Source organism: Monopterus albus, unplaced genomic scaffold (genome assembly GCF_001952655.1).
Source record: "Monopterus albus unplaced genomic scaffold, M_albus_1.0 scaffold351.1, whole genome shotgun sequence".
Classification (NCBI taxonomy): Eukaryota; Metazoa; Chordata; class Actinopteri; order Synbranchiformes; family Synbranchidae; genus Monopterus; species Monopterus albus.
The window spans coordinates 352,582-364,536 of record NW_018128231.1 but is presented as its reverse complement, the minus strand read 5'-3'; the positions used below and the strand labels follow the sequence as shown (position 1 = coordinate 364,536).

The following is an 11,955-nucleotide window of genomic DNA, read 5'->3' as shown; positions in this document are numbered from 1 at the left end:
CTAATGAAACTGCTAAGCTGCGAACTTCATGAAATAAATGTTAATATCTTTATTGACAATTGACTAGTGTTAGTTACCAAGAGACATTTAAATTATTGAATGCAATGCTTATTATTATATTATTTAACATTTAGTTAATGCTTATTACTGCATCAACAAATGTTAGCAGTGTCGTTAAAACTATTAAATAATGTATGAGCTAATACTTTAACATGAAAACATTAGTACATGATTAATAAATGCATTAGTTACCTATTAGTTAATGCTTATTACTGAATTAAGTATGGTTAATTAATGTACCCTTATTGTAAAGTGTTAGCAGAAAATTAATATCAATTAATATGAAAATAATTGATAATAAATGGTAAACACAACAAACGTAAATAAAATAATATTTAATACGTATAATTTTATTATTAGTGTAATATTCTTAATAAAAATAATACGTCACATTTAGAATAAAATTAATTGCATGTAAATATGAAGACAAGCCCCAGTTTTATAGTTACATATTATATTCATGAAGTTAGCCTCAGGTCAGCTATGGTTTCTTTCAAAGCCTCAAAAGGTTTAAAAAAACCCACATCAGGCTGGCGCTACAGGGCGCTTCGCTCACGCACAGACAGACTGAGGCTGTCATCCCTAAAATACTGACTGATGGCAGGGACTTGGGTTCTCTTTAATTTTCTCTGTTGTAAATATATTTACTGACTCTACTGTATGAGATGTAGTCTATTTTGTCTAATTTTACGTGCACTTTATTTTGTACATGTTGTATTTATCTTATTTCACACAGGCAGAAAGAGACAGTCAGATGTAGCGCCCCAGCAGTTTGCCCTGCTCCCACTCTTTGTGTTAAGCTAGGCTTAGTAGAGCTCAAACTGGTCTGTGTTTCCTCCTGTGAGTCTGGTGAGACGGTGCACAGTGCAGCACCTACTGCGTCACAGACCTCTTCTTTACAACGCATTCAGAGTTAAGAAATCTATACCAGTTTTGCAGACCTCGTCAGCACCGTGTTGGTCATGATTTCGCTGTCTCGGAGAGAGATGGACATCAGCCACAGTGCTACAGTTTCACTCTTAAGTTTGACAGAAAATGCAGAAAATTTGCAGCCCACGCTGGGGGTAGGTAAGTTTCAATGTGCTCGCAAGTGAAGAGCTGTGAGCCAACCTGTCACTTCCAGCATGGACACATGAACTGGGCTGTCGAACCCTGAAGCCGCGGCATCCTCCTGCTGAGTGGCCTGTGGTGGTTGTGTCTAGAGCGCTGAGACCCGGACGATGTTGGCCTGGGAGTAGTCAGTGGAGCTGGCTGAGTTGTCGCCTTCTGGCGTGGTGCCAGGCGGCGTGGGCATGCTGATGATGGCGGCAGTGATGTAGGGCTGGTCACAGTTTAGAGGAACAGTCTCCTCGAATCTGGCATTCAGACTGGACCGACTGCAGAGAGAGATGACACAGGAATGTTTAGACCCATGAAAAAACTTGTCTAAGAGTCAGTGCAATTGTATCTTTGACAGTGTACCGTAAAAAGATGTCAATCCCTCAGAAACTGCAGGACCCAAACCAAACCAGGCTCAGAAAACTGAACCCGAGGGTCTTGAACGTGATTCTTACCATGTCAGAGTCGAGGTGAATGTCATCACTGTTACTCTTTGCCATGTGTGGTGTAGTTAGATTTCCCTGAAGCATCAGTGACACACAGTCACTCAGAGAGGCCCCAGTTCAAACCTCATGTTGGCCATCACACCACACACATCAGCACAGGATAACACCACAATGCTTGTTTAAACCAAGTCTTGTCTCAGAAAGATGTTACAGCAAATGAAAGATGGGCATCCATGTGAAATTCCCTACTGATGCGTGAATCACAGAATTTGATTTATAGTTCAGGGCCAGATTTCTGATACTGATCCCTCTGCCACAACCCTGGACAGATGTGCTATCCTTAATATGGATGTTACATCCTGTCACTGACATCAGCGATCGTGGTAGGATGCTGTTGGTTTTCTTTCTGAACAGGAAACTATGTCAGCAGTGCTGACATCGACTGGTCCACTTTTAGAGCAGTTAGTGTAAAGCAGAGGATGACATCCTTCTTGTTGCCTTTACTCTCAACTAGAGCTGAAATGATCCTCTGCAGCAGTTTTAATCAACTGGTTCTGCCTCTCAAATGTGTGGATTTGATTTATTTCTTTGCTGTATATGAGTGTGACGTGAGTATCTTTGGGTTTTGGACTGCTGGTTGGAGAAAATATGTTTAAAGATATCACCATTCTGGGATACACAGGCATTTTCACTGTTTTGTAGACAAAACTACTAACCAGTTAATTTAAAAAGTAACTTGCTAATTGTTAATGAATAGGAGGAGGTACACAAGAGCTATTGTCAGGTTTGCCCGGCTGCACCTTCCTCTCTTCTCTCTTTCTCGCTCTAGTCTGCTCCTTCTCACTGACTCTCTTGATTAACACACCTGTCCTGATTTTCTGACACTCTTCAGCTGCGCCTCCTTTGTCACTCCCTATTTATACCCAGCTTTACCTTCACTCCCTTGCTGGTTCTTTCTATGTCGTTAGCCTTCTTTGCATTACGTATTATACTATTTTTTCTCCTGTTTTCACATATGTTAGTTCTAGCGTCTCCTGTTGTTTTACCTGGACCTCTCCTCTGGACCTTGGCTTCCTCAGCTCCACCAACCTCTTCCACAGGTCGATGCACAGTCTCATCATTCAATCCACTCTCTGTTACTCCTCAGTCTACCGGATCACCACCTTGACCAGCTCAGGAGTGTCGCCTTCCCTTGCAGCCCAACCTCATCACTCCACGGACAATAACCCCTTCACTAATGCTGGTCATCACCCGGTGATATTCATTTCAGTCATTCACGCTTGTTTGTTGTATATATTGTTGCACCCCTGTTTCACTATTGTAAATAAATCCACCTATTGCACCGAAGCCAACCGCCTGGGTCTGTTCTTTACTGCTCGCTCACAATTGTGTCGAGCGATCCTAACAGCTATGGCTTAGCCAAGTGTAACTCCAGTTTTATTCTATAAAGTTACTCTTGAACACTGTGCAGTTACCACCACATTTACATGTAGAAGTCCTGCACAAACTGGTGCCATTGAGCCGACAGGTGGCAGTGCAGCAGTGTGAGAGATGTAGAAAAGCAGCATGACAGATGCAAACCTCCTGTTATTAGATTCTAGACTTTGTAGTAAATCCATGTCCCTGTTTTCAGTGGCTGTTGGCCAGTGAGTCACTGGTGAACAGCTTTATGGACTGTTCCTTTTCATGTGTAGCCATTATCTATGCACAGCCATTGAGTCAGTGACTGTTAAAATGTTGTGAGAGTGAAGCTGCAGGGTGCAGAGCAGCATCAGCACTGATGGTTACTGACAAGTCAGACAGAAAGAGGAGGAGGCTACCAGACAGAGGAGCCGCTTCCCGGCTGTCCCTGTTTAGGCGGGCATTCCCAGACCTCCCACAGCTGGACATATTCTGGATTCCTACTCCCTGACTCTCCATGGGAAGACACTGTCACATGGTCTCTGTGTTTACATTCAGCATGCCTGTGTGTGCGTCTGTTTTCATTCAGTGCATGTAGATGAAATGTCCCATTATGTCAGTTCTTCTATAGAAACATAGCTTTTCCAGCCTCATCACAGATTACAGTCATATGCAACTACTGAGCGTAGCTGTTATATTTTGCTTTATATCATGCCCTGAAAATTTCCTACTGGTGTCGGGTGTTAAATTGTTTGTGTTCACTTCAGTCATAAATCAGGTCAGCGGTTTAAGCAACAGGACTGATGCTTGATACTGCCTTCCCACATAATTATGCCAGAAATCCTGGAAACTCCTCAAGGACTTTTGGTATCTCCTTGGACACACCTGGAACCTTCTGGAGGACCCAGGGACCCACTTAAGGATCATTATAACCTTCTCAGCTGCCTCTAATATCTCCTCTTAAGGAACTCTAAAACCTCCTCAAACATCTTTGGAACCTTCTCAAAGACACTTCCAAACTCATCCCTGGTAAGATTTGACCTCTGTACTGACCTGGAAAACTCTTCAAAGACCTCTACAGCCTTCACATGGAGCTCCTCCAGTGAAGCTGATAAAATACGACCTCACTATAAAGAAATGATGACAAAGCCATGAAACTGAGCCAGAGTCAGAGTCCTGCTCAGACTTGTGGAAGAACCCTGGGTGCACACGATCCCCCACCTGTTGGCGATCGGCCTCTCCCTTATCTGGATGGTGCTGAGCTCCTGGATGCCGCCCTGCAGACCCACAGACATGTTGGAGTTTGAGACGTTGAAGGTCTTCCTCTTCTTGCGGGTGCAGCAGGAGGTGAGGCTGCGAGGTGAGGAGGAGGTGGAGGAAGAGCGAGACACCTGCTTGACCAGAGTCATCTCCCTGCAGCTCGCCTCATATGTCTTCTCATCCACAAACTCGTGGTTCTGAGGAACACAGTTGGGATGTTACAGGCTGGCATTTCATTAATATACATTTTTCTTTAAGAATCAAAACTGTGTGGCTTTGATGACTTCTAGTGGAGAAACCTGTGGAAACGTGGATCAAATATGAGCAGAAAGAAAAATTCTCACAAATACACAGAAATACTCAAATTAAGTGAAAATAGAAATGAGAAATAAAAATATCAGGTGGGTGACCATCTGGTTTCATGTCAACAGAAAGAACTGAACCACCTCAAAACTCAACTCGGAAGTATTACATACAAAAAACACAATTCCTAATCCAACAACTCAAATAGGAACAGTTTCAATATAGTAAGAAAATAGGTAAATACTTGATAAATCAACTACAACATAAAAAAGAAAAGGCGATCATCACATCCATACTTGATTCTACAGGTGAAACTGTATTTCAAGCCTTTTATAGCAAATTATACTCTTCTGATCACCAACCAAATCTATCTGAAATAGATATTTTCTTAAACAATATAAAATTACCAACACTATCCAGAGAACAAACGATACCCTAGATGCCCCCATCATTTTGGATGAACTCCATAAAGCACTGAAATCCATGTCAAATAATAAATCACCTGGACCTGACGGATTCCCTGCTGAATTTTATAAACATTTCTGGCAGATTTTATCACCGCTATTTCTCAGAGTTACCACAGAAATTAAAACCACCTCTACAGTACCGACACATATGAATACGGCTGGCCTGAAACTCCTGCTGGAAACCCATAAAACACACTTTGGATAACAGCCGTAAACTATTTAACCTAATCAATCTTAAACAACAAAAACAAACCGACACCATAATTGTATCATTAGATGCAGAAAAAGCATCCGACAAAGTTAACTGGTCATTTCTCTTCAGCACACTACAAAGGTTTGTCCCAACAATCAACTATTAACATAAACTGTGATGAACAGTAAAACAAAGGGAAGGTTTAATGTGACCATAACACAAGGCGCTGCTGTCCTGCTGCCCTGAACGACCTCACCCTGCTGGGCCCTCCAGGTGGTGGCCTCGCCTGGTGCTGGTGGTTCGGGGCGGAGGCATCACCAGCACACTCCTGGTCCTTTATTTATTTAACACACCCCACCCCCCCTTACATTTACCTCCCCATGAATTTTATTTCTCTTTAATAAGTACTGATTATCAGTCTGCATAGAGTTGGATACACTGACACTACACACTTTGACACACAAACTAAATTTAATCATCCATTTATCTCTTTTGTTAATGTCTGTTGCCTCATCTTCTATGTTGTCCTTTGTCCTGTAAATGTGTTATTTCATGTTGAAATTTAAAAAAAGAAAGAGATCTAATCAAACGTGACAAAGAGCAAACAAAAATCCTCCAAAGCCCTTTCTTAAACCTCCCAGTAAATAAAAAAATAGGGTGTAAAAAACAGATTTCTTTTAAATGACAGCAGAAAGGAGGTCTAATAAAACAGGATAACAACAAAGAAGTCACCCCTCTTCAAACAGATGTCAGTCATTAGCATCTGAGCTCAGCCTGCTGTTTGTAGTTCAGTGTCATTCAGTAATGTTCAAGTAGCTCTGAATTTACAGCTAGTGGTTCTGTAATGTGTTACCTATCTCTGGATGTCTTATACCGCAGGACGTCTGTGCGTGTGTGTGCTCACCGTGGTCTTCTCCAGGCAGTGCAGGAGGTGATGATGCAGCACCTCAAAGGTGGGGCCTGTCTTCCTACACAACAGTGCTTGCCCTGCCTTCTTGGACACCTTCAGGGCACAAACAGAAATCACATGACCACCGAGTGAGCCCACTATTGGCCATTCTCTTGCCCCTCAGTACAAAGAGGGGCCAAAACATCATGACACAGCTGGACGGGGCCAACGTTCTCACCACCTTAGCTATAAGAACATTCACATCTGCCTAGTTTTTACCCACAATCCTCTCATTGTAGAGAGTTTGTCAGAAAGTGACATACTGCTCAGTAGTTCAAACTCAAGCTACCACACTAATGTTGTTCAGGGGTTCCGACTGAATGTGACACAGGTGAATGGACAGAGCTGGGATACTACTACTAAGTATGCTTGTTAACTGCCTTCTAACGTCTCTTCTAAACACCAGGGAGCTCACCAAGCTCACTGAGCCTCTTTACTGGGGACTCTGAGTCAGAAAGCTCACCGCTGGGGCCAAGACTTTACTCCTGAGAACTCTAGGCTCTAGAAGTGCTTTGGTCAACCAGGTGTTGTTGTTCTGCCTGGGACACTACACAAAGAGACACACCTCCCAACAGAGGACCCTAAAAGAAGGCACACACCTCATTCCCAAGGTCCTTAAAGTAAGTCATGGACCTCGATCCTGAGGACCACCTGAACCATAAAGGAAGTCTTGAACCTCACAAACTCCAGAGACAAGAATCATCAGTAATCTTTCTCCTGTTTGTAGGAACTCTAGAGGTGGCAATGCATCTTACTTCTGGGGACTCTATGCTCTTTCTGTTAGCCTGGCTTAGCACTAAGTCTAAATATGTCACTGAGCTATCTACACTCATCTGACTCTGGGTGACACCTCAAACAAGCTTTTTCTCAAAATTTCCGGTTCCTAACAAGGTCAGTTTGTCAAGTGCCGGCGCACCCCACCATCACCTCTGTGTCACGCTGACTCTGCTGCCCTGCATGCTGTGGGGCTGGTTGGTTAACATGCTACTCAAGTCAAGCTCACTGATGAATTCCAAGAAATGTGTCGCTATGAGCAGTGCAGGCCAGTCAGTCGGCAGCTGAGCCACATGGGACGGCTAATCAAAACACATGAGTCTAGCCAAGGTGAAGGTGGAGGGTGGTTGTGGACGAAGCTGTTGTTTCCCTGTTGGTGGGTGGAGACCCTCAGAACCTGAGGACCAGGTCATGCACATGTGGGTTAGTGGGATGAAGTAATGGATAAATTAGTTCTGTTATACATGTGCAAACAAAAGGAAGAAAGTGTGTCAGCAGTGCAGCCACAGAACAAGAGTGGCGCTGGGAAGAGATAGAGGATTCAACAGTAACAAGTTTCCTGTTGAATCAGCAACGTGCAACAGTGTTTTAGATCCCACCTGTCACTGGGGTCCATGAGCCTTTCAGCACCTAGTTCAATTAATGTCAAGCATTTGTGATAAAATATGAAAATGACGGTTTCTTTGTTTTGTTTGACTCGTACAGTAGAAGTCAAATATCAGCTCCAGTAGTTTTGTGATCAGTTGGGTCCAGTGTAAAAACATTCCTGTTGAACCAGACAGACACTGTAGAACAGCAGAGAGAGCAACATGAAGGCGTGATGAAGGAAATCCTCCCTGAATGAGGATAACCCACCCCACATGCAGCAGCCTGCAGCAAGTTAGCTCACGGCTCAACAAGGACAAACGAAACATGAAGGCGAAATCAAAAAGTTAACACCAGCACCAGCCGATGACGGCGACGACTGCATTTGCGCATTTACCTCATCGGGGTCAATCAGCAGCTGGCTGCGTTTGTACCGTAAATAAGCATTAGCCCCTCCGTTCTTCACCACACGGATTCTAGCAAGCCTGGTTTTCTGTTTGTGGACACACACAAATGCACATTAAGCTGGTTTCTCTGTGTTTGTGCAGTGACAAGCTGAGTGTAGCAGCAGAAAGGGAACCTGAGGTGACCTGAGACACTCAGAGCCTGATGAAAGAACTACATCTCTGTGGCCACTGAAGAGGTTATGTTGTGAGAAAGAGTTGTTTTCTTCAAAGACTTTTGTCCTTTCAGAAGAAGCCCTCTGCTTGTAATGATGCTTCCGAGACAACTTTGTTACTGGGGCTGATTTGGGATCAGTTACTGGACAAATCATACCCCTGAAGTCCTGAACATTTTCATTGTTAAACTCCTCTGCAAAGATCATAAGCTGTGCAAACAGGATGACAGCAACAATGACAGAAATGTTTGTAGCAAACAACATAATGACGTATGTGAACAAGATGATTTTTATGCATAAGATAATGATTTTTGTGAACAAGATGGTAACAGTAACCTGTGCAAAGCGCATAATATCTTGTGTGAACAAAGTTATCACGTGCAAACAAAACCCGTCTGCATTATAAAGAAATGTGAGACATGTACTAACAAGACAATCATTTGTGCACAAGACTGAAATCAGTGTCTCAGGGCTTGGGGACCTCAAAACAAAACAACAACAAAAGCCTCAGCCAACACAAGCAGAGAACTCGTGTGAATGCTGGGAGGAGGTAAAGCCAGTGTCCTCCTCTCTCTGTGGTCCTGTCTTGTCTCAGGTGGCTTATGCAGGAGCTACGATGTTTACATTAAGACTAAGTTGCTGCCTCGCTTCTCTTTACTGCTTCAGGAAAATGTTTGTAGTGAGATCTGCTGCAGTAAACACACTGACCCTATTAATATTTCACACAGACAGAGGTTTAACAGGCTCCCTGTGCACTTACAGCCTGTCAGCTGACAGCATGCAGAGGACCTCATGCTGTCAGGTCAACCCAGACACCCTGAACACACAGCCCGATTCCTGTCATGACACTGTCTTCCACTGTCTCTACAACAGGAAAAAGCTGTAAACACACTTCATGCGCACACATTTAAGAAAGTTTGTTATTTTGCCCCTGACTTCCCTCCCAGCTCATAGCTGGTGATATGAAAGTCAGATATGAACACAGACATCAGTGGTGAGTGTGCAGGAGGTTCAGGGGTCGGACCACAGTCGTCACCTTCTGTGCACGTCTCTTCTCAGCTCTCTGGCTCTGGTGGTAGATGCGGCTGAAGTTGGAGACGATGACGGGGACAGGCAGGGCAATGACCAGCACGCCACTCAGAGAGCAGATTGAGCCAAAGATCTTCCCCATGATGGTCCTCGGTACCATGTCGCCATATCTGAGACAGGAGGGAGGAGAGCAAAGCAAGAGGTGAGGTGTGATGTCAGGTATACAGCATCTAAAGCTGAGAACACACAGGCAGCACAGGACAGCCTGTGGCAAACTGAAAGGTTTCTGTCTCATCAAAACCACCAGAAACAAACAAACCCAAATGCATTAAACACATCTTTAGCATGGTGTTGACTGAATACAATAAAAATTTGAAAAATGTATAAAAACTACAAGTCACATGACTCAGAGAACCTGCATATAAAGGACATCAGCTTTTCAGTTTTGTTTATATTTAGGGAGGAAAACAATCACTTTTAATGACAGCATCTGATATTTTAATCTGTGAAACTATGGAGACTTAACACATTAGAGTCTGACTACACAAAGAACAGAAGTTTGATCTGTTTTCCTGATGAGGTGTACACTCAAAACATCCACCCAAATCTACAACCACTTCTGAAGATGAACTGCACACAGACATATTTATTTATGAATGCTGTTGCTGTTGCTGACAGACACTTGATGTGTAAACTAAATGCACAATCATTAGAAAAAGGAGCTGAGGTGGCATTTTTCCTCCTGTGGGTGTTTCTCTGAACAAAGCTGCAGTTCAGTTGGCAGCCACATGGAGGAGCCAGAGATCTGCTGCTGCTGCTGTTCTCCTTCCCCACTTGTTTTCTGCTCACCAAAACACATTCCTGGGGTTCAAACACATTTAGGAAGCCTCTGCAGACAATGAGCTTGACTGCTGACTGCTTCTCCTCTCCGGCATACTTGTCTTCTCTGTGCAAACACATTTCATTCACTGTTATTGGACAGGCAGATACTCTGTCCGCTCGCCCCTGTGTTCCCAGAATTCCCAGCATGCTCAGCATTCAGGTGTTTAATCCAAGTTCATTTCTGAGCATGTCTGTCTTCATCAGGTCCAACAAGAACCTGTTGGAGAAGCTGCAGAACACAGCTGGTTGTTTACTTGCTTTTCAACAAATGTTTGTCCCTGTGTTGTTACAACCTGACTCTAGATTATTCTGGTTGCAGTTCCTGTCAAGTACAAACACCATTTATTCATAGATGTAGTGACGGGTTCCAGTAATGGTGCAAGTTGAGAACCAGGTTCCTGTCCCCAGATGCAGCTTTCGGTTTGAGCCTGGCACAGCAACACACTGCACCATGTGCACATTACAGGTCATTTTAAGCTATTTTTCTTTCACCAGCAAATCACATTTACTATTACAGCAACACAAAAAAACCTAATCTCACGCAACAGATGAGATAAAAGTGTAAATTAATCAGTAAATGGTTTTAATTGGTTTGAAAAATATGTATGCACTGGCCTGTATTTTCATGGAGATAAAGTCATTTATGCACAGCCTTCAGCCACGATTCAGTGACGTTTACAGGAGAAGTTGTTAAGTGTTAAAATCAAGTGTGTAAAATCAGGTGGAAGTATTCCCAGACAGCTGCAGGAAGTGTTCTTCACTGTGTAGACCAGATCATCTGGTCTCCTCCCACAAGCCTTCACACAGCCAATCAGAGGCAGTGACCTTGTTTCAGCATGTGTGCCACAGTCACACACTCACTCACACACATACACTCCGAGTCCAGGTGTGTGTGCCACTGTGTCATGTGACTGCATGTTATGATTTGTCCCCCTCACCAGGAGGATGAGGGAGAACTAAGGTTGGACTCAAGATGGCTGACCCAGGTGCTAGTACAAAAAAGGAGGTTTAATGGGAAAACACAAAGTAACACTAGGTAACATAATATAGTCCAAGTACTTATACAGTCCAGGATAGAGTGGAGATGGTTGAAGAGACCAGGATGAACAGGTGAGTGTAGTGGTTGAAAATAAACAAGGTTCCAGAGGTAATATGTAATAGAACAGTATGTAGTTCATATTTAGATATTATATGTAATAGTTGTGTAAGGATGTAAGGATGAGCTAAGTGTGTACGGAAGCTTGATCTGTTTCTTGCGCAGGCAAGAATATCTTGGGCTGTGTCCCCCTTGTTTAACCTATGGATCAACATCCCAAGGGAATGGATATACTGTAGCTGCAGCCTTATGTGAACTGTTTGTGTGCTCTGTTCAGGTTTAGAAAAAGGAAATGTGTGCTAGGTCAATGCGACCTAAAAGTTCATGTACTGGACAGCTTAGACAATGCTCGGAAGAAGGTGTGTGTGGGTAGCTGGCATGGGACCACGTCTTCATGGCTCAGGCCATGGAGGGCTGTGTGAGTGCGAGCAGATAAAAAGCTGGGTTAGAGCAGAAGAAGGGGGAGAAGAAGAGAGGATGACCATGCTACCGTGAAGGGTGTACCGTAGACCTGGCCCCAAAGGGCCGGGGAGACTGACAACTGAATGTGGGTTGACAAAGACTGACTCGTGACCAACAACAACTGATTGGACTGACGCTTTTGACAATCTTCTTATTTAATGCTTTATCTATCACATTGCAGGAGGAGAGTCCCTGTTCTCTGTTTCCCAAACTACATGATTATCTGTTTAAATACTACTCTATTCAGAATAATTGTAATATTAAATGATCCTTTAAATTGGGATGGTTTGTCTGAATTAATTTAGTCGGCATCACACTCTAGCCACGACAT

At 43.5% G+C, this 11,955-nt stretch overlaps 1 protein-coding gene across 1 annotated transcript in view; it reads right to left on the bottom strand.

Moving 5' to 3' along the window:
* Positions 1 to 477: 477 nt before the first annotated feature.
* The window catches only part of LOC109974862 (potassium voltage-gated channel subfamily D member 2-like), an 81,606-nt gene continuing 70,128 nt past the window's right edge, over positions 478 to 11,955 (bottom strand). Inside the window, exons 3-6 of the mRNA XM_020625294.1 lie at positions 9,192 to 9,354; positions 6,133 to 6,231; positions 4,227 to 4,462; positions 478 to 1,436 (exon numbers count right to left, since the gene is read on the bottom strand). Coding sequence (XP_020480950.1) covers positions 1,259 to 1,436; positions 4,227 to 4,462; positions 6,133 to 6,231; positions 9,192 to 9,354 — 676 coding nt within the window. The 3' untranslated portion in view covers positions 478 to 1,258. The remainder of the gene's footprint in view (positions 1,437 to 4,226; positions 4,463 to 6,132; positions 6,232 to 9,191; positions 9,355 to 11,955) is intronic.